General features: G+C 43.3%; 1 protein-coding gene across 4 annotated transcripts in view; it reads left to right on the top strand.

Moving 5' to 3' along the window:
* The window catches only part of Dnhd1 (dynein heavy chain domain 1), a 72,474-nt gene that overhangs the window by 338 nt on the left and 45,674 nt on the right, over window positions 1-26,462 (top strand). For all 4 annotated transcript variants that reach the window (XM_075971781.1, XM_075971783.1, XM_075971784.1 and 1 more), the window contains exons 2-11: window positions 27-849; window positions 4,140-4,301; window positions 5,327-5,530; window positions 5,615-5,725; window positions 8,871-9,027; window positions 14,692-14,946; window positions 15,042-15,179; window positions 15,311-15,362; window positions 18,514-18,776; window positions 18,866-19,109. In XM_075971781.1, coding sequence (XP_075827896.1) covers window positions 27-849; window positions 4,140-4,301; window positions 5,327-5,530; window positions 5,615-5,725; window positions 8,871-9,027; window positions 14,692-14,946; window positions 15,042-15,179; window positions 15,311-15,362; window positions 18,514-18,776; window positions 18,866-19,109 — 2,409 coding nt within the window. The remainder of the gene's footprint in view (window positions 1-26; window positions 850-4,139; window positions 4,302-5,326; window positions 5,531-5,614; window positions 5,726-8,870; window positions 9,028-14,691; window positions 14,947-15,041; window positions 15,180-15,310; window positions 15,363-18,513; window positions 18,777-18,865; window positions 19,110-26,462) is intronic.

Consider the following 26,462-nt stretch of genomic DNA (forward strand, 5'->3'; position numbering starts at 1 on the left):
TGCCCCTCCCCACCCGGCCCCAACAGGTGAGACCGAGCAGCCAAAAGCCTGGAACTGGCATTTAGACCCTCAGCTGTGGGCAAGATCAGTTCGGCAGCAGTTGAATACCTGCCTCCGCTTTATTCTGGAAGAGAGGAACGTACCTTCGTCTCCCGCTAAGCCCTCAGTTGAATTCCTTGAAACTAGGCTGACTGAATGTAGCTGCGGCATTGAAGGACATTCCTGGGACTGTTGGAAGAAACAGAAGCTCCTTAAGGAAGTGGTTGAATCAGAGCAGCGGACATCGCTGGAGCTGCTGCTGTCCGAGCTGCAGTCTCTGCTGTCAGCTGTGCTGCAGGATTGCAGCTGTGAAGCCTGGCGTTATCTGCATGCAGTACTGGGCCTGTTGCCTCCATATCGTGAGATGCTAACTGGGCAGCTCGAGTTGCTGCCTTTACTGGAGCAACTGTACTGCTGGGCACCCAAGGTCCAATCCCAACTCCACCTGGATCTGCTAGATGCCATAGATAAGGCCTTTCCCCCAGATACCTCTTTATTACACAGTTCTTCCCATGTTGACTGCCGTCCCTGGATGAAGAGGTCTCATCGAGGGCCTCCATGCCCAGCATGCCCTTTTGTGAAGGCCCAGTGGGGCAAACAACAAAAGCAGGAACTAGCCACGTGGCTGCGACCATTGACACTGCCTGAGCTACAGCACAGCCTGGGCATTGTTGGTGTTGAGGTGGCCCTAGAAGAGACCCAGTGGCTGAATAGCCTGAGTCTCCTGCCCTTGGCACTGGCGACAGACATTCCTGTACAGTATGGAAGCAGCGAAGCTCACCTCGCAGAAAGGGAGCCTGCTGAGAGAAAGTGAGTGGCCTGGTCCAGGGCTTTGAGTAGAGGAGAAAAAAGACGTTAGTTTTAGGTGCCTGCGGGAACACTGGCTTTTTGAGTCCCCTCCTTAGGGCTCTTCAGGATTAGCCCAACTCTAAACTGCTCTGGACTAGGCTGTACCTTTCTTTCTCCCTTTTCACTTGCAAAACAAAGCCAGTGTCTCTCAATGCTAATCCTTGGGAAATGCTGAAATCAAGAGTCAGTGGTTAGGAAGCCAAAGCTTAACCTTGCAGTTTCCAGTCAGAAGCTTCCTTGAGGGTTCATTTTCTCTGTCATTTATAACCACTGAACCACACTTTGGGGCTTATGTTGTGTGGTCCTGGGTGCTTGGTATGGATAGGGTTCTTGGTTACTCCTAGGGAGAGCTTGTCTGCCTGGTCTTCTCCCACGGGTCTATGTGAAGTATTTCAGGTCTAAGACAGAATGCTGCCTCTGAGTCATTTCTTTGACTTTAGTCCAGCAACTTCTCACTAGCTCTGGTCTGATTTTCTTGATATTTTGTAACTTGTCTATGATACAGTCATTGTCTAGGGGGAAAAAAAAAGCTAGTTTTGCCTTTAATCAAGCATGACTTCCTCAGATTTTGCTTTTAAATTTATGGCTGGATCAATTTATGACTCTTCATAAAGTCTCTGATCCCTAATGGTGGACAAGAGGGCTGCGTTCCTGGAGCTGTGAAGGAAGGTGGCAAATGCCAGCACTTTCTGTCTTTAATCATCCCGACAGAGCTTTGCTTTTTCAGAGAGGCCCCAAGTCTAACTTTTCTCTCTTGCGAGACCTTAACAGAAATGGTCATGGGCTGATATATTAAGAAGGAATCAACTTCTCATATCTCTCTGAACCTGGCAGTCAATCTCTGAGGTCTACCTAATGTTCTCCAGAGCTGTCTTCCAAGGCCTCGATTCATTTAATTACTATTAGATACTTGGATGTATCTAGATGTTGGGAATGGAAGAAATGAATCAGACAGACTCAGTTCTTTCCTTTGGAGCCTTGCAGTTTGGTAAGAGAGACGTTTGGGCATGTAAGATATGATTAACAAATTGTAGTAAGGAGTGTACGGCTAGGAGTATAAAGCAAAAGGATGCTGGCTATTGTCCCTGTGCTCTTGGTGGGATGGGGCTGGGAAAGACACGCAGAGATACAGCGGGAGTAGAGGATTTGGGTAGAGATTAGATTAGTAATGTGGGTTAGGAGGTGAAAATGTGTTAGTGAGGCAGCAGTTGGTGGTGTGAAACCAAGCCAGGGTTTTGTGGTAAGGAAGCCAGGTTATAATGAACTTGGGAATGAATGGGAGACAAGTAGAAATGCCATTTTACTATTCACCAGATTGGCTTGAAAGAGAGAAAGACATTAGGACCAGAGTTTGAAGTAATTTTGGCATCTGGATGGATCTCTTGTTAATGCAGAAGGATGCTCACAGCCTTTAAGACACAATAGCTGAGAAGTAGGTGCTCCATCAGTATTTGTAGACTAATGGGATCAACAAGCTATGGTAAGAAGAGGATACGTAATACAGCAGAGTAAGGGATCTAGCAAACACACGAGAAAGTGACCCTGCAGAAAATAAAGGGCACACTGTCCTTCAGACTGGGGAGACAGTGTGAGAGAAGGCAAAGGAAACCAGGGGAGAAACTCATTATGCAGTCAAAGAAGAATGTGATGAGACTGAAGCTAGGCAGGGTTGAGCATCCAACCAGTTAGATGGAGGGGCTGGGGACAGTAGCTGTTTGTCTATGACATCAAAACCAATGAGCCCTGAATTCAGACTGGACACTAGGGATCTGTTCAGGAGCCAGTACTTCTGATTTTGTGATTATGTAACCTCACTACTAAAGAAATAATGTTTTTATTTTTTATTTTTGTCATGCTAGGACTTAGGGATCAACCTGGTTCTTCATGCGTGCTAGGCATGTACCACTGAGCCAAAAGTTTAGTTGTATTCGTACTTTTTATTTTATTTTTTTACTTGTTTTATTTTTTTTATTTTTTATTTATTTATTTTTTTTATTGAGAAAAAGAAAATTTCTGCCTCCTCCCAGCCTCCCACTCCTCCCCCCCCCAATCCTCTCCCCGTCCCCCCACTCCTCTCCCTCTCCCCCCACTCCTCTCCCCCACCCTTTCCAGTCTGAAGAGCAGTCAGGGTTCCCTGCCCTGTGGAAAGTCCAAAGTCCTCCCCCCTCCATCCTGGTCTAGGAGAGTGAACATCCAAACTGGCTAGGCTCCCACGAAGCCAGAACATGAAGTAGGATCAATACCCAGTGCCATTGTCCTTGGCTTCTCAGCAGCCCTCATTGTCTGCCATATTCAGAGAGTCCGGTTTTATTCCCTGCTTTTTCAGTCACAGTCCAGCTGGCCTTGGTGAGCTCCCAATAGATCAGCCCCACTGTCTCCGTGGGTGGGTGCACCCATCTTGGTCCTGACTTCCTTGCTCATCTTCTCCCTCCTTCTGTTCCTCATTGGGACTTTGGGAGCTCAGTCCAGTGCTCCAGTGTGGGTCTCTGTCTCTATCTCCATCCATCACCAGATGAAGGTTCTATGGTGATATGCAAGATATTCATCAGTATGGCTATAGGATAGGGTCATTTCAGGTTCCCTATCTTCAGCTGCCCCAGAACTAACTGGGGACCTCGCCTTGGGCACCTGGAAGCCCCTCTAGGTCCAAGTCTCTTCCCAACCCTAAGATGGCTCCCTTAATTAAGATATGTGCTTCCCTGCTCCCCTATCCAACCTTCCTTTATCCCAATCATCCCGTTGCCCCAAGTTCCCCCCATCCTACCCTTCTCACTTTAGTGGTTTACTAAGTTGCCTCTGTTGGTCTTGAACTCGCTGTAGCCAGGCAAGTCTTGAACTTGATATCTTCTTTTGATCACAGATATAGTTAAGATGATTTGGTCCACTATCAAAGCCTATTGCTGATAAGTAGGACAGAGGGCTTATAGGGGAATGAGCTAGAAAAATAATGTCTTCCTAGTACTGTATACAATGTTACATAACACTACTGCAGTAATCAGTCAGTCTAGTCGGATCATTTATCAGGAAAAGTTTTTCATGCTGGCTATAGTTGTCGACAGCTGTCAAATGCGTGATGGGCTGACTGCATTTGCCCGGTACGTGTGTAGATTAGACAGGCTCTGACTGTACCACCTGTGTCCCCCGGGGCACTTGATCTAATTCCTGCTTTCCAGGGCCAGTGGTGGCAAAGCCCCCCTCTAGGCACTGACCTTTTTGTTCTGCTTTTCTCCCTGATTTATTTTGTCACTCAGGTCTCAGCGTGCCTCTGAATCTCTTGAGGAGAAGGCCTTCAAGAAGAAAAGTTCTAAGACTTCCTTACTGAAAAGTAAAGTGAAATCCCTTCTGAAGACAGACTGGTACCAGAGCAAGATCCACTTCCTCTACCTCAATGTGGCTCCTGACCGGTACTTTAGGTAAGAGCCCCACCCCCACTCCTATCTTTCTCCAGCTCACCCCCTCTCGGGCCTCACAGTTCCCAGCTGCCACCTCTGCCCTCTCCGGCCTCTCGTCTGAACTGTGCCTTTCTTACTTTTTTCTTTCTTTCTTTCTTTCTTTCTTTCTTTCTTTCTTTCTTTCTTTCTTTCTTTCTTTCCTTCCTTTTTGAAACAAGGAAAGCATGTATTTATAGCCTCAGGAGCACATTTAATGCTGACCTTATCTAACTACAGTGCAAGAATCACATGTCGAGATCTCAATATTAGGGAAACATTGGTTTTCCAAAATTGTCCTGTGTTTAGACTGAACTAAAATCTTCTTTTACCTCTTGGGGTCTTTTGTAACCAGCGAGACTAACAAACAAGTAAATAAGGTGAGACCCTCCCAATTCCATACCAGCTGCATTCATTCACTTTCTCCTTTTTCGACCCACTTTTTTCTTCTGTTCTTAAATGGAACTCAGGAACTCACAAATGCTAGGTGAGTGCTCTACCACTGAGCTGCACCCCGGCCCTAAGTTCCTCTTTCCATCTTTCCCTCACTCACACCCTTTACAGGCTCCGATAGCCACTATTAAAACACCCCATCCCCACCATACAGACACTTCAACATTGTCAAAATGGCAATGTATCTTAAAATATGAAGAAGTATCACAATGGCAGGATTATTCATCTTAGCTTCTCACAGAAGAATATGAAGCTTACACAGATGATGTCCTAAGTTTCATGAGATGTTCTGTATCTGAAGATAAGGACTTGGACCAGGCTAACAGGCTAGATGCCTTTTTCTTTCTCACCATCTATCTCTGGCTTAAATTTCTTAGTATTTGTTCAATCATTCTAGTTTGAATACTGTTCTGCTGTCTTCCCACCTTTCCTACTTTTTTTCTACCTCCCTCCCTTCCTATCTCCTTTTCTTTCCCCATCCTTCTTGGGTCTCCTCAGGATATGTGCACAAGTTCTTCGGTTCTCACTAATCAGAGATGGTTTTCATTTTAAAACAGGCCTTACAACCTGGTAGTGGTGCCACCGAACCAGGTGAATCCCGAACACTACATCTTCTCTCCCTTTGGGATCCTGCATGTGCATCCTGTGGAGGGCAGTGAAACCATGACACTGGGTACCTGGCATCGCAACTCCACCATCTGGCACGAGCTCCAGCGCATTCCATTCTTTAAGAATTGCCTCTTACAAAAGGCTTTGACCTGGTAGGTAATGACAGAGTTGGGTTTGGGTAGAGACATGGATGAGGGAAATATGGGAGCATATTGACACTCACTTCTAACCTGCAGCTGGAAGAAGAATGTGAGGCTGCATGGACTGCACCGAATCCAGACATTCCTGAAGAGTCATCTGCTCTTGGCTGTTCCTCACTTTGGAGCTGGGCTGCTCCATATTAGCAGGTGAAGTATTACAAACACACCTGCCATGGAGTTTTCAGTTTTGCATACTGGGTATGCTTGGGGCACACCTGGAGTCCTCTCAGAGGCTGGGGACTGTGTATGCTGGGGCACACCTGGAGTCCTCTCAGAGGCTGGGGACTGTGTATGCTGGGGACACCTGGAGTCCTCTCAGAGGCTGGGGACTGTGTATGCTGGGGACACCTGGAGTCCTCCTCTCAGAGGCTGGGGACTGTGTATGCTGGGCACACCTGGAGTCCTCTCAGAGGCTGGGGACTGTGTATGCTGGGGACACCTGGAGTCCTCCTCTCAGAGGCTGGGGACTGTGTATGCTGGGGACACCTGGAGTCCTCCTCTCAGAGGCTGGGGACTGTGTATGCTGGGCACACCTGGAGTCCTCCTCTCAGAGGCTGGGGACTGTGTATGCTGGGCACACCTGGAGTCCTCTCAGAGGCTGGGGACTGTGTATGCTGGGGACACCTGGAGTCCTCTCAGAGGCTGGGGACTGGGTATGCTGGGGACACCTGGAGTCCTCTCAGAGGCTGGGGACTGTGTATGCTGGGGACACCTGGAGTCCTCCTCTCAGAGGCTGGGGACTGTGTATGCTGGGCACACCTGGACTCCTCTCAGAGGCTGGGGACTGTGTATGCTGGGCACACCTGGACTCCTCTCAGAGGCTGGGGACTGTGTATGCTGGGCACACCTGGAGTCCTCTCAGAGGCTGGGGACTGTGTATGCTGGGGACACCTGGAGTCCTCTCAGAGGCTGGGGACTGTGTATGCTGGGGACACCTGGAGTCCTCTCAGAGGCTGGGGACTGTGTATGCTGGGCACACCTGGAGTCCTCTCAGAGGCTGAGGCAGAAGACCAAGAGTTTGAGGTTGACCTATGTTACTTAACAGACCCTATTGGTTTTGTTCTTGTTGTTGTTGGTTTGGGTTTGGTTTTGGTTTTTGGTGTGTTTATGTGTATGTTGAAATGCTAGGGATTGAATCTAGTGCCTCCAACATACTAGGCAAGTGCTCTACCACTGAACTGTATCTCCAACCTTCAACATTTTGTTTCAATAACTACAAAAAATTATTTGGAAAAAGGAAATACCATGTCCATTTATAAAATTTTAAGATACAAAAAGCACAAAGAAATAACTCTATAATTTTACCACTCATAAATAAGCACTAGGACTATTACATTTTAGTTTTCTAGTCCTTTCTCCTATTATATACAAAATATTTGTTACATATTGTTATATAACCAGTATTCTGAATATATATTTCCATGTAATTATATGTTCTTCTATACCAACTTATTTTAAGTATAACACAACTAAGTACGAAGCCTGTGGGTCAAACTTAGACATTTGAACCCAGAAATTCTTTAATCCCCTCCATTTTTCTCTCAAACACACCCACACTTTTTTGAGAGTTGGTTATTTCTATTTTTATCCCTTGCTTGCCTTTCCTTCATGGTGCGTCAGGTGTCTTCTGTGCTAGGAGTTGGAGCCTCACTGCACACACAGTAGAAGGCCGTGATTAGTGAGACATTGGGGATCACAGCACGGCAGCCTGGAGATTGCTTCTGAAAGGACAGCCACTTGTCAGCGCCAGCTAACTGGCTTCTGGAGAACAGGCCCACTGTGATCAGCTCACCTTGTGTTTTAGTAAAATTTAAATTTAAAAAATTAAATACTGAAAAAATACTGTGTTTTAGTTATTTGTGTGTGCTCATGTTCATGTGTTCTCTCTCTGGTGTGTGTGTGTGTGTGTGTGTGTGTGTGTGTGCGTGTGCGTGCGTGTGTGTGTGTGTGTGTGCGTGTGTGTGTGCGTGTGTAGGTCAGAGAATAACTGAGGGAGTCAGTTCTTTCCTTCCTTCCACCGTGTGGGACTTGGACCCTGAAGTTAGATCATCAGGCTTGGTAACAGCAAATGCCATCTTGCTGGCTTTACAAAAATTTAAAATTTTAGCTGTTGGGTTCAAATTTTAATTAAAAGACTGTGAGGGTTAATTCTTAACAATGCACAGTGGAAACTTTGATACAATGGATACCAGTTTGCAACCTCTACTTAGGCTGGTACCATCCTCTAGATTTGCCTAGTCATCATAATGGTTTTATTTATTTATTTATTCATTCATTTATTTATAGACAGTGTTTCTCTGTGTAGCTTTGGAGTCTGTCCTGGAACTAGCTCTTGTAGACCAGGCTGGCCTCAAACTCACAGAGATCTGCCTCCTCTGCCTCCTGAGTGCTGGGATTAAAGGCATGCCCCACCACCGCCCGGCCTAATTTTTAAAAATTTTTTAGCTGTTTCGTTTTTCTGGTTGCTTTGTGAGACAGGGTCTCATATACCCCAGGCTTGCCTCTAACTTGCTACATAGGCTTGTTAGCTTTGAACTTCACCCTCCCAATCGTTAGGATTACAGTTATGTGTCCCCATACCTGGTGATGGTATAAATTATAAGGATTTGGAGTTTTGAGGACTGTTAGGTCTGAATCTAGATCCTGAAAACTAGCAAGGAGTCTGTTCTTTGAGCCTCAAATCAGTGATCTGCAAACTCCTATAGATTTGAACTATGCAGTGCAAATAGCAAGAATTACATGAGATTATGGACAGAAAGTACTATATGTCCAGTGCCCTTTAGCACATACAGGATAGATACCATAAATTCATCATTAAGTAATCATCCTTACTACTTATTGGGGTTGTTCATATTTTTCAAGGAATCTCCAGAGCTATGGATGGAATTCTGGGGAAACAGGGAGGGCAGAGAACAGGAGGAGCTTCCTCAGTGGCAGTCAACTCTAGAGAAACTGAGGTTTAATCACCTTTGATCCGAATATGTGCCTGTCAACCTTGACTTTTTAGGACCTTATTTTCCTTATTCCCAGGATGAAGTCTCTTGTCTTTTCATATCTTGGGATTTATCTGAGCCCCTCTTGGAATAAAGGTCACTAGGTATGAGCATCTGTTCATTCCATGAGGCTTTTCTAAATCATTTTCCACCTGGCAACTGTCATTGGTCACTGGGAATATTATAGTCTATGTAAACATTTGCTCAGTCTGGGTTGAACTGGGTTGGGAAGAATTCAAAGATGTTGAAAGAGGGATGGCTGGGATACCAGCTCTAACTAATTTATTTATTGATTCTAGGCTTCTTCAGGAGCTTCGTTCTGTGTCCTGGCTACCCAAGGAGCCGGATAAGAGCTATGAGCTTATGGACCTGCAGAAGACAATAGCCAAAGAGAATCACAGGGCTCTAAGAGTGTTCTGTCACTTTCTGAATCTCTGCACATCCATCCTTCAGCTGGTAAGAGGCTTTACTTTATTGTGAGCCTTTTCTCCAACCAGAGCTGTTCAGAGTTCCAGCCTTCTCTTGATTACCCTGGGACCCCTGTGTGACTTGGATCCTGCTGTTGGATTAGACACAGTTTTCTGCTCAGCAACTATAGTTTCTATTCCAAAACAGATGGATCAACAAAAATTGACCAAAGATTGGGATCCTAATGTTCCCTAAAGGTTTTTCCTGGCCTAGGAGCAGGGGGAAAAGGAAGGTCTGTTTTGTCAGGTGTTTGTGCTAACAGGAAGCAATTGAGCATTTGGGAAATTAAGAATTAGAATTCTTACCTTTCATGCATCTGGAATTATCTTTGAACCTGTGGCAGGCCTCCGTGGCTAGTAGAAGAATACAGTGATAGAATCTTTCCTAATTATGACTGATTTGTATCTGAGGTCCACATCCCCATTGAGTACTCTAGGTGTCTTGTCAGGTTCTTGCCTCTTGCCTGTCACCTGTTTTTATGCTTTTGTTTGGTGTTTAAACCAGGTGGCATTGTGGCAGTGATAGGAGGTGGAGCCTTTGGAAGGTGATAGAACCTTGAGGGCTCTGCCGCTGCCCCCTCCCCCCTTCACCCTTTTCCTCTCACTGGAGGATGTGGAAAGAAGCCTCTTCTCGGCCTCCACAACTGTGAGAAAATAAATTTCTGTTCTTTATAAATTATTTAGTTCCAAGTAACTTGTTATAGCAACACAATTGAACAAAGACGTTGGACATTGATTGTCATCTGAAAAGGGACCCAAGGCTGTTTCCAGATAGTGTCAGAGTTAAATATGGGATATACACTTGGACTTTGCTGAAGAAGTGTTTGGTGCATATGAGAAAACTGCTACATGTCTGTAGCAGATTCAGAGGTGCTGTGTTCTCTGGTATGTGTGAGAGTAATGTTCTACTCCCACAGAGTTTGTTAGACATTGTAAATGTAAATCCTATATCAATTGTATGACAAGCTTGTAGCTTACCTTTTCACTATTTTAATTTTGTCTTTTGGTAAACAAAAATTTTAATTTTTAAATTTTTTACATGTATGCGAGTTTTTCTTGCATGTGTGTCTGTGCATAATATATGTGCCAGATGTGCACAGAGGCCAGAAGTGGACATAGGATTCCCTGGAGCTGGAGTTACAGTTGGTTGTGAACCATCATTTAGGTGCTGAGAATTGAATCTTGGTTCTTTGGAAGAGCAGCCATCTCTTGACTGCTGAGCCTTCTCTCCAGCCCTTGGAGAGAAGTTTTCTTAATCAAGTGTAGCAGGCTTCCTCTTTTGGGTCACCACCCAGCACCCAAATCATGACATGGGGAGCATTATGAATGCTCAGCCTTAGTTTAGGCTCATTTCTTGCTAGCCCTTATAACTCAATCTGTTTCTCTTCATCTCATCTACATTTTGCCTCAGGACTTTCTCTCCCCCCCCCCCCCCTTGTATATCTTACTTTCCTGCTGTCTCCATGACTGCTAGTGGCTGCCTGGCTTCTGGCTCTGGGTGTGTCCCTCTTTTTCCCTTATTCTCTTTGTTCCTTCTCTTTTTTTCTCTCAAGCCTAGATTTCTCCCATTTATTCTCTCTGCCTGCCAGTCCCACCTATTACTCTCCTGCCTAGCTATTAGCTTTTATTAGACTAACCAGATGCCTTAGGTAGACAAGGTGAAACAAATGTAACACATCTTTACATCTTTAACAAAGGTAGCAGAAACAAACATCTAAATATTACTTTGCCTAAAGTAATATTCCACAACAATCAAGTCTTTTGAGTCCTTGTTTAAAATATCTGCACTTATTCCGAGTCACACAATAATGTCTTATGTTTTTCTACAGTAGTTTTATTACTTCATCTTTAAAGTTAGGTTTATAGTCTGTTTCCATTTTTTTTATATGTGAGGTGAGGTAAGAGTCAAAATTAATTTTCCTTTGAATTAATCTCTTTTCAGCTGGGCAGTGGTGGTACATGCTTTTATTCCCAGCACTTGGGAGGCAGAGGCAGGCGAATCTCTGTGAGTTCAAGGCCATTCTGGTCTACAAAGCAAGCTCCAGGATAGCCAGGGATACACAAAATGCCCTTGTCTCAAAAAAATAAAAAATCCCTCAAAAACCTCTTTTCTCCATTTAATATTATTGATTGATGTGGGATGTCCTTCTGTATATATGTTGTTTTTATTGGTTGATAAATAAAGCTGTTTCGGTCAGTGGCTTAGCAGAGTAAAGCCAGGTTGGAAATCTGAACAGAGACAGAGAGAGTAGCTGAGGAAATGCCATGAAGCCACTGAAGAAGAAAGATGCCAGAACATTACCAGTAAGCCACAACCTCATGGTGATACATAGGTTCATACAAATGGGTTAATTTAAGATGTAAGAGCTAGCTAGGAATATGATTGAGCTATTGGCCAAACAATATTGTAATTAATATAGTTTCTGTGTGATTTTTCGTATCTGGGACACAAAAGTGAATATTCATTTACAATTGATCTTTCCTTCTTTCTTTCTCTCTCTCTTGCTCTGTTTATTTTTTCTGGTGTATTTGTGTAGGGTATACATTTGTTTGTATGTTTATATGGATGTATGTGTAGGCCAAAGGTAGATACCAGCTGTGGTCCTCAATCGCATTCTATACCTTCTCTGTTTTTGAGACATGGTCTCTCACTGAACCTGACACTTACCAGCTGTGTAGATTTGCTTATCAGTGAGCTTCAGGGATCTACCTGTCGCCAGCCCACACACTAGAGTTCCATTCCAACTTCGTCTTCTTTTTCGAGACAGGGTTTCTTTGTGTAGCCCTGGCTGTACTGGAACTCACTCTGTAGACTATGCTGGCCTAGTGCTGGGATTAAAGGCATGCGCCGCCACTTCCCAGTTTACATTCCAACTTCTTAACTTGGCTGCTGAGCTCTGAACTCAACTCCTCATGCTTTTGAGACAGATACTTTCTATCTCCCTAGACCTTGATACTGTTTTCTTAAATGACACCCTTTTAAATCTGTAAGAGTTTGTCTCTAAAAATCTGTACCATTCATAAGCCTACCCATATTTTTTCAGGGTCACACTGACTTCATTATTACAGCTTTCTGGTGAGGCTTTATATCTGGTATTGCAAATCATACACCTTTTTTAATCTTAAAGATTGCCCTGGCTATATTGCACTTGCTTTTTTTTTTTTAAGCATATGGTCTCTCTATGTAACCCTGGCTGTTCAGGAATTAAATATGTAGGTCAGACTGTCCCTAAGAACCTGAAGATCTGTCTGCCTCTGCCTCCCAAGTGCTGGGATTAAAGGTGTGTGCCACCAAGCTGTCGTCAATTCCTTAACCGTGAATGTGGATCTCTTCGTGCTTTGTGTTAGTGACTTTCTTTTAGATGTCTTGAACACATTTATTAGATTTTTCACTAGGCCTTTGTTTTCTAACTAATGCTTCAGTGCCATTCACTATGGGTAAAAGATATCATTGCAAAAGAAAAAAAAAGAGTCTTTTAGACTATGGGGCAGGATTTTTGTTGTTTTGAGATAGGCAAGAGTTTCTTTTCCTGGTTCTGAGGATTGAACCCCGAGACTTACATATGTTAAGGACAATTCTCTAAAGAAATTAAACATTGGTTAAGAAACAAAAAGACAAGCATTAAACACATAGAGCAGTTTTCTCTGCTGCTGCATGGAACAGAATGAAATATCTCCTGGCCAGTGATCACCTTCAAGAGATAGGGGTGGGGGGCTGGAGAGATGGCTCAGAGGTTAAGAGCATTGACTGCTCTTCCAAAGGTCCTGAGTTCAATTCCCAGCAACCACATGGTGGCTCACAACCATCTGTAATGAGGTCTGGTGCCCTCTTCTGGCCAGCAGGCATACACACAGACAGAATATTGTATACGTAATAAATAAATATTTAAAAAAAAGAGATATGGGATATGTGAACTCAGTAATTCTCACAGCCCCTCACTGAGCTGTTCAAGCCAAACTTTTAATTTGTGCTGAATAAATGCATTCTGTCTATAAATGCATTAAAATACAGAATCATGAAGACAATATAGTTTTGAAACGTTAAAGAAAAGATGTTAATTGTGGATGTTTTGTGACTCTCCCTTACTCATTTGCTAAAGCGTTTTTTTTTAAATTAAGAATGGATGTTGAGTTATATTTATCAGACATAAAAGAAGTATAAATTCCAAGTTATTGTGCCTAGTGATGGTATTTTCAAACTGTATATTGATTATTTTTCAATCATAATTATTATTGTCATTTATATAATTTTATGCTGATTAGCAACCAAAGGGGACCCTTCAATGGAAGGCATTATATTCTTTCTCTAAATATTTAGAATGAAACTACTCTACAGAGTATCAGATATTCAGCATATCATATATTTACATTATGATTTATAACAGTAGCAAAATTACAGTTATGAAGTAGCAATTAAAATAATTTATGGTTGGAGGAACTGTATTAAAGGGTCGCAGCATTAGGAAGGTTGAGAAAACCTGTACTAGACTGACAGCTATAAAGAGGGTATTACCGTAGCATGGAAAATGACACTTTGCCATTAGTGAGGACATGTGTTCTTAGGGCTCAACTGAGTTGCAGAACACGGAGACTTGAGTTCATAGAGAATAGAAATACAATGCGCAGACATCAATCTGTTCTAATCACAAGCTCAGTGGAGCGTAGCAAGGAACAGGGGAGCATCAGGGACCATCGGGTTCATCTGGCCAAGCATAGCTTTCCTATGTCTCTCTTAGATTCCTCAACTGGACAGATGCGGAAACTTGACAACTTTCAGCCTCTGTCAGTTTAAAGTCTTCTAGATCCAAGAAGAACCCATAGAAACTCCCCACACCAACTTCTCAATTGCAAGTCTATGTCAGTGCCCATAAATATCTTGTAATAGAATGTATGTTTCTGAACAGGCTCCATCATCCCAGGCCTAATGGTTAGAGTTCAAATCCTGCGATCATTACTAGCTTTAATCATGCAATCTTTATCTGCTCATTTCCTTGTGACACTCCCTTTTTCTAATTGAGGTTCATCCTGGGTCTTTTGTTTGCTTGTTTGTTTTTTTTTTAATTATTTATTTATTTATTTATTATGTATTCAATATTCTGTCTGTGTGTATGACCGCAGGCCAGAAGAGGGCACCAGACCCCATTACAGATGGTTGTGAGCCACCATGTGGTTGCTGGGAATTGAACTCAGGCACTGCTCTTAACCTCTGAGCCATCTCTCCAGCCCCCTGCTTGTTTGTTTTGAGGCACGGTCTCATTATAACTCAGGCTGACCTTTAGCTCCTGGTGTCCTTGCCTACATATTTCAAATGTTGGGATTACAGGTATGTACCACCAAGGTCAGCTGCCTTATCCCGTGGCCTTTCCACAGGTAGGCCTGGCCTATCACATTAACACATAGGTCCTCTGAATGTAAGTCCTTGGTTTGCGTCTTCTCAAGTCATTTAAAAGGGTATGGAGCAGTCTATACTAAAAGGGAACCTTCCACGTGCAAATCTAGACTCTAGGTTCAGAAAACCAGGACCTCGTTGCTTGCAGGGACCAGTGGGTAGCTGCCTTCTTTCCTGTCCTTCTCTGGGATGAGTTTCACCTTTCTACCCTGGAAGGTTCATGAAGATACATATCAAATGAGTTTCACCTTTCTACCCTGGAAGGTTCACGAAGACACATATCAAATGCAGCAGGGCCTGCAGGAAAGAGTGCAGAACTGGAACAGGATCAGGAAAGGCCAAGGCTCTATATACCTTCAGAGGGTGTTGTGCAGGAATCTGGAGAAGAAGCTGAAGCAGGCAGAAACATGGTTGCTGAAGCTGGGAAAGCTTGCCCGCATGATTGACTACATGATTTGTCAGAATCTTGTTTCCATCTTAGAAGAAGAAATAACTTCCTTTATAGCCAACACCATGCAAGTGAGGTGGTGGGTAGGGTGGGATCAGACTACATGGGGGCAGGGGAGGTGCCCTTTCATTTGGCCCTGTAACCTCTCCTGATCCTTTTTTTCCAGGTCCCAAGAGAAAACCCCTTTCTCTTATCACAGCTAGTCTTTGATGACAATGGCCGGTTGTCTCCTATGCCTTGTGTTGAAACTATCATCCAGAGTCTTACTAAGGGCCTGCAAGCTATCAAGACCTCTGCCCTAAAGGTGTTTGGATTGGGCAGGGGACGCGCCCTTGGAACTCCTAGTCCTATCCTCTATTGAATCCAAACTTCTCAGCCAGCTTAGACTCTCATTGTTTCTTTTTTTCTGTTCCTTTTCTGTCTCCTAACATGAAGGTAGTGCAGTCTACAGACATGAGAACCTCCATGGATCCCCTGAATTCTGAAGGTATTTAAAGTGGCAGACGCAGGAGATAGGAAGTCTGCTTAGAGGGGAGGGACACACGTAGAGTGCAAATGGCATGGAAGTGGACAAGAGGCTCAGCACCAGCCAGGGGCAGCTCTAACCTGGGTACTGTGCATGTCTATTGGGAGGGAGGAGAGTCCAGAGGGAGTTGTGCTCACTAATTCATGTGCTTATGTACATGTGCTTGCTTATTCATGCACTTATGTGATTGTGTGTGGTGGTGGGTGTGTACGTGGATACATTGTCTGTTCCCTGGTTCACTCCAAATTCTGGGTTTTCTCTAATATCATAATTGCATTTTATTTTCTGTTGAATTTGATTGTTAAACTAATGTGTGCTTGTTTGACAAGTTCTGCTTGCTCAGCATCTTCATGTGGCCCTGTTATTCCTAATAGGCCAATTCATTAAGATGTTGAGATATTAATCTTCAAATTAAAAAAAGTAAAGTTTTTAAATGATTTATTTATTACTTATTATTTTATGTGCATTGGTGTTTTGCCTATATGTATGAAAGTTTCAAATCTCCTGGAGCTGGAGTTACAGACAGTTGTATGCTGCCATATGGGTGCCAGAAATTGAACTTGGGTTCTCTGGAAGGGCCGCCAGTGCTCTTAACCACTGAGCCAAATCTCCAGCCCTAATCCTCAACTTTGTTAACCATCAGAAAGAAAATACATATTGACATTCCCTTTTCAGGGTACTAATGTTGTCATAAAAAAAAGCATTAAAAACATTAGATGTCTTTTAATGTTCCTATCCAACTGATATGTCTTCATGAAGATGAATGAAAAATGAAATTAATTTTAGGAGATCATTCACAAAAAGAAAAGGGTTCTGGAAAAGGAGTCTGTATTTTATATTGATAAATACATATCAATCACACTCGATGGGCACATATTTTCAAAAAGTAAGCTTAGATTAAGTGACAAAAAGTATTGGTGTTTTACATACCCATAAGTGCTGGTATCTTGAGGCTAGGGCTAGCCACTCACTGGTGCTTTGGAACGTGTGTGCATTTTCCTTAGTTGTTTAAATATTGCACATAGGTGAGTTTCTAATTGCTTTATCATTTTCCTGTGAGGATTTGGGGTTATTTCAAAATGGTTTTTACAACCATCATTTCAGAATCCCTTCTGGCAGCACTGTTACTGTTTCTACGTGGAACAGCCTATAAGGTATTGTAGGCAAGAGCCAAAGCAGGCAAAGACTAGAAGATTACTGCAGTAATGTGCCCAAGAGTTGCTGTCTGGACCACGAGTTTCCAGGCTCTTAGCATCTTATAGAAAGAACTGAAAGAGCACACACAAATAGCAAAGCAGCAAGTTTTACTTAAAGAGACAGTACAGGACACACTGACAGAGAGCAGTGGGCCACGCGGGCTAGGGTGCCAAGTGTTGTGAGGTCTGAGAAGAAGATGAGGAGGGCTGCTAAGTGGTAGAGTGTGGTCGGTTCTTTGTTTTAATCAGCAAGCTTGAATTATGTACGCCTAACTTTAATATGTGTAACTTTTCCCATGATGCCTCTGACTCTAAGCATAAGCATGCCCAATTATGCATAGGCATAAATGGCAAATAGGGGATTTACCCTAAAAGTTCACTCAGAACACTGTGCTTGAATCCTAATCTGGTTCATGCTGGATTGCCCCTTCCCCCTTGCCTCTGGTTCCTAGACAAATTCTGCAAAATATTTGAATGGAAACTAACCACAAAAGAGGAGATACTAAGAGGTGGCTGAGGGGAATAACTTATTTCAGTGTTTGAAATGGATTCTAGGGCTGGAGAGATGGCTCAGAGGTTAAGAACATTGCCTGCTCTTCCAGAGGTCCTGAGTTCAATTCCCAGCAACCACATGGTGGCTCGCAACCATCTGTAATGAGGTCTGGTGCCCTCTTCTGGCCTGCAGGCATACACACAGACAGAATATTGTATACATAATAAATAAATAAACAAATAAGTAAATAAATGAATGAATAAATAAAAGAAAGCAGATTTGCCACGTGGTGGTGGTGTATGCCTTTAAAAAAAAAAAGAAATGGATTCTACACTTCAACTACAACTCAGTGCAGGATGGAGAGTCCAGGTTGTTGGCAATGGAGAGTGTGTGTAGTTTAAGCCACGCAGAGTCCAGACTTATACGCTCTCCTTATGGTTGCCTGCCTCTATAACGGCAGTGAAAGACAATGGTGACTTGGTTAAGGTGAGGTAAAGTGATGATAGGTGTGGGGAGATTAGCTAGATTTTGGATATAATCTGAAGGTGGACCTCATGTATATTAGTGTGGTGGTTGACTGAGAGTGGCTCCTTTAGGCTCATAGGCTTGAATACTTGCTCCTCTGGTGGTAGAACTATTTGGTAAGGGATGGGAGATGTGGTCTTGTTGGAGGAGGTGTGTCACGGGGGCAGGCTTTGAGGCTTCGAAAATCTCCCATACTTCCTCTGTGCCCTCTGCTTCCTGCTTGTAGTTTTGAGATGTAAACTCTCTCAGCTGTTTCTGCTGGCATCTCTTTTTACCAAAAATACTGGCACTGGCAATTAACCAGTTCCTAAAATGTTATAGGGAGAAGCCAGGTCTAAGGTTAATTCCTTGGGTGGATATTGGGAACTGGCATATTCAATCACGCATCTGTTCTGTAGAGGCTAAGATGCTCCGCAGTGTACTTTCCTGTCCCCTTGCAGCTAGACAGCACAGGTGATGCAGAGCCCACCAATTAAATCCATCTGAGCGTTCAATTCAGAATTAAGTTGGAGAAAAGGCAGGTTATATATCCACTCTGCAGATGTTGGTGATGTGGTAATGACACCCCAACTTGCCAGTCAGCCAGACTCTATTCAGCCTACAACATTTTCACTTTTCAGATCTAATTACTCTGAAACCCACTTGATAAGTTGTAATAATTTCCTTTCCTGCTTACACTAAACAAATTCTATTCTCAGCATGTACATTCTTGCTGATCCACTCCCTACATGGATTTGCTGTACTGTGTTGGTTAATGTTGATGATGTATGTATAGACTCACTCAATAGCAGGAAATAGCAGCATGGTGTGTGATGAGTGTGTGCATTTAGGAGAGAAAGAAGGTTGGTGTGGTCTTCTGGAGAGTGCTTATAAACTATTATATTGTGTGCTCCACTAGATGATAAAGACCAGGACTCAAATGCAGAATTCCTGATGCCCAAGTTTCATGGAAAGCCCAGCGATGCTGTTCACCTCTTCTGTGGCCCAAATGTAGGATTTGTGTGGCCCTGGAAGTCTCATGCAATTACTAATGTCCTGGAGGTCCGTGGGCACCGACTTCGGGGTCAGTATCTACACACCAATTATAATCATGTGCAGGAGGACTTGGACAACAATACTAGAATCCAACAGGCACTGGCTGTACAACAGACACTGCTGGAGGTGAGAACAGAGGCTTGAGAAATGGTCTGCTGGCTGCCAGCTTCCATCATAACCACTGCCTCTGCCTTACACACCTTATCTACCCTTAGGACATGCTGCAGGAGGTTCGGGAATTCTGCAGTGAACAGCAGTGGGTGGAAGGCATCTATAAGTTCCTGAAAGCTTGGGATCCTCAGAAGTTAGAGAACCTGAGAGGCTCCCCCATTAAGGACTATGTAGTACTAGTCAGCCAGCTGAAAGATTGGCAGGAACGTGTCTCCAATATGCCTGTCCAGTTGCTGACAAAAGGCAAGTTGCTGCTCCTGAGTGGCCATGATGTTCAAGCAGAGTTGGGTAAGTGCTTCTTATCTTCCCTACATCTTCCTTCCTTACCTACTTGTACACAGTCATCTTAGGACTAGCAAATCCTCCAGGGACCTTTGGAACCTTCCAAAGCTCTAGCTCACAACCCTTTCTCTTTGCTATCAAAGATATGGTCCAAGAGGTCAGCTTCTGTTTGGCTTCATTCATTCCCTGTATTCATTAGGAATCATTTGATTGATGAAAACTTTTCTATCCCTGTTTTTAAAAGATCCTTAGCCTGTACTTGGTTTTCTTCATACAGATTTTTGGGGATCTAGAGTGCACCTTTCTTGAATGTAGTGGTGCTAACATTTCTACCACTATTTGCATGTATGAAAAGTTACTCTTTGTTCTTGCCTCACCTTGTAGTCCTAACTCTGTGGACAGTGGCTAAAGAACACACTTCTCCCAGTTAGATGACTCTTCTAATCCAAAGGAACCACTCTGGTCCAGTTCAGTCTATTTTGAATGTTTGAAATGCAAAATCAAATTTATGCCCTGGCAATGCTGAAGTATGCAGGGCAGCCCATATATGGCGGTTCTATTGAACTTGTCCATATTGGGTTTCATGGTCTAAGTTGATGAGAACAACTGACCAGGTCTCTTCCTCAAGAGGGCACCAGATCTCATTACAGATGGTTGTGAGCCACCATGTGGTTGCTGGGAATTGAATATTGGTTAGTTCAGAATTCTTAGCACCATTGATTTATTTTTATTTTTTATTTACTTATTTACTTTTGGTTTTTTGAGACAGGGTTTCTTTGTATAACAGTCCTGGCTATCCTGAAACTAGCTCTTGTAGACCAGGTTAGCCTTGAATTGACAGAGATCTGTTTGCCTCTGCTTTCCAAGTGCTGCGGTTAAAGGTGTGTGCCACCACTGCCTGGCATACCATTGACTTTTTTAAAAACTAATTTATTTTTTAAATTTCATTTTACATTCCAACCAAAGTTCTACCTCCCACTCCTCCTCCCGCTGCTCCTGGTCTCCCCAGCCACACACCCCCATCTACTCCTCCACACACCCCCATCTACTCCTCCCACTGCTCCTGGTCCTCCCCAGCCACACACCCCATCTACTCCTCCCAATGGGTGAGGGCTCCTCTGGGGAGTTGACACAGTTTGGCACCTTAAGTTAGGACAGGACCAAGCCCTTCCCCTCTCTCTTAAGGCTGAGCATGGCATCCCCTCATAGGAATGGGCTCTAACAAGCTAGGATTGGGATAAATCAGGATAAATCTTGATCCTACTGCCAGGGGCCCTTCAGATACTGTCTCCCACAGACGGAGGGCTTAGTTTGGTCCCGTGGAGGCTCCACAGCTGTCCGTCCAGAGTTCATGAGTTTCCACGAGCTTGGTTCAGCTGTCTCTGTAGATTTCTCCATCATGATCTTGATCTCCCTTGCTCATATATTCCCTCCTGCCTCTCTTTGACTGGATTCCCAGAGCTCGGCCTGGTGTTTGGTTGTGGATCTCTGCATCTGGTTCCATCAATTAGTGGAAGAAGGCTCTAGCTTCTCTGGAGCTGTGGATTGTAGTCTGGTTAGCCTTTGTTTTATAGCTAATATTCACTTATGAGTGAGTACATAACGTGTTTGTCTTTCTGAGTCCGGGTTACCTCACTTAGGATGTTTTTTTTTTCCTAGTTCCATCCATTTTCCTGCAAATTTCATAATGTCATTGTTTTTTACAGCTGAATAATACTCCATTGTGTAAATGTACCACATTTTCTTTATCCATTTTTCAGTTGAGGGGTATCTAGGGTGTTTCCAGGTCCTAGCTATTATGAATAATGCTGTTATGAATATTGTGGGTTTTTTTTTATTTTTCAAGACAGGATTTTTCTGTAGCTTTGGAGCCTATCCTGGAACTTGCTCTATAGACCAGGCTGGCCTTGAACTCAGAGATCTGCCTGTCTCTGCCTACAAGAGTGCTAGGACTAAAAAAGGTGTGCACTACCACTGCCCAACTCTATGAATATTGTTGAGCAAGTGTCCTTGTGGTATGATTGAGCATCCTTTGGGTATATGCCAAAGAGTGATATTGCTGGTTTTCAAGGTAGGTTGAGTCCGTATTTTCTGAGAAACCGCCATACTGATTTCCAAAGTGGCTGTACAAGTTTGTACTCCCACCAGCAGCAGTAGAGGAGTGTTCCCTTGGCTCCACATCCTCTCCAGCATAAGCTGTCCTCAGTGTTTTTGATCTTAGCTGTACTGACAGGTGTAATACAATGGTATCTCAGAGTCATTTTGATTTGCATTTCTAGCACCACTGATTTTTTTTTATTCCTCCTCCTCCTCCTCCTCCTCCTCCTCTTCTTTTTGGTTTTTTGAGACAGGGTTTCTCTGTAGCTTTGGTTCCTGTCCTGGAACTAGCTCTTGTAGACCAGGCTGGCCTCGAACTCACAGAGATCCGCCTCTGCCTCCTGAGTGCTGGGATTAAAGGTGTGCACCACCCAGCAAGTTCCTCTTCTTATCTCTTAGGCTTACTACTTGTTTTAGGCTGACTACTCCTGTTATTTACCTTGGGATCCCTTACTTCCAAGACAGAAACTGCATCTGGGCCCAGTGGGATCAATGTTCAGCTATCTTTGGTATCTCCTGCCATTTGGGACCAGGGACACTTATAAATGTTGGATTCAGTTTCTTTCTGCCACAACACAGTGCACTACAATTCTCACTATGCAGTGATTATTCATGTTCAGCATGGAACCATTTAAGGCCTCTTCCCACAGCTCCATATGAAAAGTGGAACATAAGAGCATACTATTCTATTTTCTCTTCAGTCCATTTTATTTTCTTCCTCTTGTCACTTTTTATTTTCCAAAACAGGGCTCTTCTCTGTAGCCCTGGCTGTCCTGGAACTTGCTCTCTAGACCAGGTTGGCCTCAAACTCACAGAGATCCGCCTGCCTCTGTCTCCCTAGTGCTGAGATTAAAGGCGTGTGCCACTACCGCCTGGCCCTCTTGTCATTTCTTATCAAGGGAAATTATCGGTCTACTACCTCTTTTTTGCCATCTCACCTTCCCTCTCTCTTCCTTCCTGTGGGAAGGATGGCTCATGCTATCATGTACTAGCTGAGTGCCTGCCTGTACTATGAGCTGGTCTTAGAGAGGGTTATGACGGGATGGATTAGGGAGCCAGTAGTTTGTTTTCTTAGTAGAAATGCAAGTTGTTTTGATTCTCACACAGTCCCAGCCATAGCATTTATTGCTAAGATTAAATATTGGACTTATCACACACACACACACACACACACACACACACACACACACACACACACACACACACGCCTCCTTTTGTTATGAAGGTAAGAGCCTTGACTCTGGGACCTAGAGACATATTGCTTTGCTTGAAAGCATCCCGCCTGCCTAGCCCTCTGCTTGCCTAGCCCTCTGGCTTCTGCTCCTCACTAGGTTTCTGCCTCTGATGCTTCCAACTAACTCTTGGGGAGGGGTTCGTTCTGGCAAGGTAGGAACAAGATACTGTGATTAGTTCACTTTCTTTCTGGCTTTGTTTTGGTGCCCCAGGAGTCTGTTCTCTTTCTAATTTGTAAAATTCATGATCCCTAGTCCAGGATCCACGGGCTCATCAGTTCAGAGCTCGTGTCCTAGCTCGCTCTGTTTCTCCCTTGCGTCATGATGTGAGACACACAGCTCCAGTTTATTTGAAGCCTAGATTACTAAAGGTGTCACTCAGGGTTATAGGAGGGAAAACAAGTTTTGTTTTTTGCTTTATTTTTGAATTACTTCTAGAAATGACCAACATAGGTATTGATGTTTTTCATTTTCTCTTATTCTTTTTGTCTGCTTCAGTCTTCTTGCTGATCATATTTTATCGCCTTATTTGCTAACTCTGTTCCTTTTTTCCCCCAAACTCCCTTGAACCGAGAAGGGTATTAAGTATACCACACCCAACCCATTACCAAGTCTTCTCCTTTCTTCTCCTTTTACTATCTCTCAAAACAGTTTCTCAGTCCATCTCCATCCAGCTCATGGGCCCAAGGAGCCCGAAAACTTCATTCATCACTGCTCCTTCCCGCCATGTGGTGTCACTGTTGCTCTCCTGCCCAGCCCTCCTGGTCCCAAAGCAGCCCAGTCCAGTGCCCTAGCAACAACAGAAAGGCTCTGTTCAGCATCGGTGCCCTGCAAAAGTTCCTTCTTAGTAAGTTTTATCAGCTTCATCTCTTGGTGCCTAATTCTCTGAATACTCTTTTCGAGTCTCTGAAAGTGCCATATGCAGTGGATCTCAACTGTTTGCCTCCAAACTCACTGTTCTACCTACCAGTTGCATAGATGCTAATAGCGGGTAGGTATGTTTACTTTTACATAACATTATGTAGTATATAAAATAAAGTATAATTATACTATTCTACTTGATATATGTGTATATCACAGACTACCTGTATACTTGCCTAACTTTATATTACATTTGTAACCTGAAGTATAATGGAGTAAAACAAAGTTCTCTAAGTATGACTCATTATTCTACCATTGTGTAATGTGGACCTATACAATTAACCTCTCTGAGCCTCTGCTTATTTATAACATAAGTATAAATACGTACTCCAAAGGAATCTATAAGGATAAAATAAGTTAATACATGTGAAATACTTGAAATAATGTCTGGCATATAAGTACTCAGTACTGGATTTTCTGGTATTCCATACTTTTATATGACATTTTGATATCTCATGGCTATTTTAGCATATCTAAACTTAAGAAGTGTCTTAACAGCATTATAGCATGTCCGAGTTAATTTTTTCCTTTTTTGGTAGTATATAAAATAATGATAGCTTTTATAACCATCTTTACAGTCAGTGAATTGTATCATATGGATATTATTCCTGCATTCTTTTATAAAATTACACTTGGGACTAGAGAGCTGTCTCAGTGGTTATGAGTGTGTCATTGTTGTTCCAGAGAATCTGAATTGGCTCCCAGCATCCCTCTCGGGTATAGCTCCAAGAAATCAAATATATCTGGCTTCCCTGACACCTGCACTCCCATACACATACCACTCCCCCCACACATAATACACACAATACAATTAAAAGTAATAAAAAACAAAAATTACATTTGTATACTGTGTGTATGTATTCCCATATCATGGTGCATGTATGTACAAACATGAATGTGTGGGTGTATAAGTCAGAGAACATTCTAAAGAGTCAGTTCTCTCTTCCACCTAACTCAGGCTTCTTGACAAGAACCTTTCCCCATCGGAGACAGGTTTATAGCTCCCTTATTCCTGCTTCCCCAGACAATGAAGTTTTTCATATTACCAAGGGCAGATTGTCTTCTAACCTTATCTACCTGAGTTGCTTTTCTTTAATCTGCAAAAACAAAAGACAAGTTGGGCTTGGTGGCATGTACTACATTAAAACAAACAAGTAAACAAGAACCCAAAAGGACAAAACAAATAAACAAAAACAGAAAGATGCAGCTTTAACCCTCTTCTTGGTATCCCTTCTGCAAGAAGAAAGACTCCAAAACATAGACAAGAATGTGCATTTCCATGTTCATGCTTGGAGTGTTAAACTACTCAGACATTCATTTCAATATCTGCCTCTGCGGAGACCTCCTCAAGCCTTCTCACGGTCCCCTTCCCTTCCCTTCACTATGCTGGGCTGGGGGCTCCAGGCAACACTGTAGAATCCCTTGTGATTGTCCCTTTCTGCTCATTTGTTTACCTCTATTGTCATATTATGAGGAAACTTCCTGCTTGCCCATTTACTTTTCTCTTTTTGCCCTTTTTTAATTGATTTTTATTGAGCTCTACATTTTTTTCTGCTCCCCTTCTTGCCTCTCCCCTCCCCCAAGGTCCCCATGCTCCCAATTTACTCGGGAGATCTTGTCTTTTTCTACTTTCTACTTTTCATGTAGATTAGATCTATGTGAGTCTCTCTTAGTGTCCGCATTGTGTCTAAGTTCTCTGGAATCCACTCACTTTTTTTTTTTTAATTTATTTATTAAGGATTTCTGCCTCCTCCCCACAACCGCCTCCCATTTCCCTCCCCCTCCCCCAATCAAGTCCCCCTCCCTCATCTGCTCGAAGAGCAATCAGGGTTCCCTGACCTGTGGGAGGCCCAAGGACCGCCCACCTCTATCCAGGTCTAGTAAGGTGAGCATCCAAACTGCCTAGGCTCCCCCAAAGCCAGTACGTGCGATAGGATCAAAAACCCACTGCGATTGTTCTTGAGTTCTCAGTATTCCTCATTGTCCGCTATGTTCAGCTAGTCCGGATTTATCCCATGCTTTTTCAGACCCAGGCCAGCTGGCCTTGGTGAGTTCCCGATAGAACATCCCCTTGTCTCAGGGTGTGGGTGCACCCCTTGCGGTCCTGAGTTCCTTGCTCGTGTTCCGTCTCCTTCTGCTCCTGATTTGGACCTTGAGATTTCTGTCCGGTGCTCCAATGTGGGTCTCTGTCTCTGTCTCCTATCATCGCCTGATGAAGGTTAATAGTCATGAGGATGCCTATGTGTTTGTCTTTGGATTCACCTTCTTATTTAGCTTCTCTAGGAACATGAATTATAAGCTCAATGTCCTTTATTTATGGCTAGAAACCAAATATGAGTGAGTACATCCCATGTTCCTCTTTTTGGGTCTGGCTTATCACTCAGGATAGTGTTTTCTATTTCCATCCATTTGTATGCAAAATTCAAGAAGTCCTTGTTTTTTACTGCTGAGTAATACTCTAATATGTATATATTTCATACTTTCTTCATCCATTCTTCCGTTGAAGGGCATCTAGGTTGTTTCCAGGTTCTGGCTATTACAAACAATGCTGCCATGAACATAGTTGAGCATATACTTTTGTTGTATGATAGGGCCTCTCTTGGGTATATTCCCAAGAGTGGTATTGCTGGATCCAGGGGTAGGTTGATCCCGAATTTCCTGAGAAACCGAAACACTGCTTTCCAGAGTGGTTGCACAAGTTTGCATTCCCACCAGCAATGGGTGAGTGTACCCCTTTCTCCACAACCTCTCCAGCAAAGGCTATCATTGGTGTTTTTTATTTTAGCCATTCTGACAGGTATAAGATGGTATCTTAAAGTTGTCTTGATTTGCATTTCCCTGATCGCTAAGGAAGTTGAGCATGACCTTAAGTGTCTTTTGGCCATTTGAACTTCTTCTGTTGAGAATTCTCTGTTCAGCTCAGTGCCCCATTTTATAATTGGGTTGATTAGCCTTTTACGGTCTAGTTTCTTGATTTCTTTATATATTTTGGAGATCAGACCTTTGTCAGTTGCGGGGTTGGTGAAAATCTTCTCCCAGTAAGTGGGTTGCCTTTTTGTCTTAGTGACAGTGTCCTTTGCTTTACAGAAGCTTCTCAGCCTCAGGAGGT

This window comes from Microtus pennsylvanicus, chromosome 5 (genome assembly GCF_037038515.1).
Source record: "Microtus pennsylvanicus isolate mMicPen1 chromosome 5, mMicPen1.hap1, whole genome shotgun sequence".
Classification (NCBI taxonomy): domain Eukaryota; kingdom Metazoa; phylum Chordata; class Mammalia; order Rodentia; family Cricetidae; genus Microtus; species Microtus pennsylvanicus.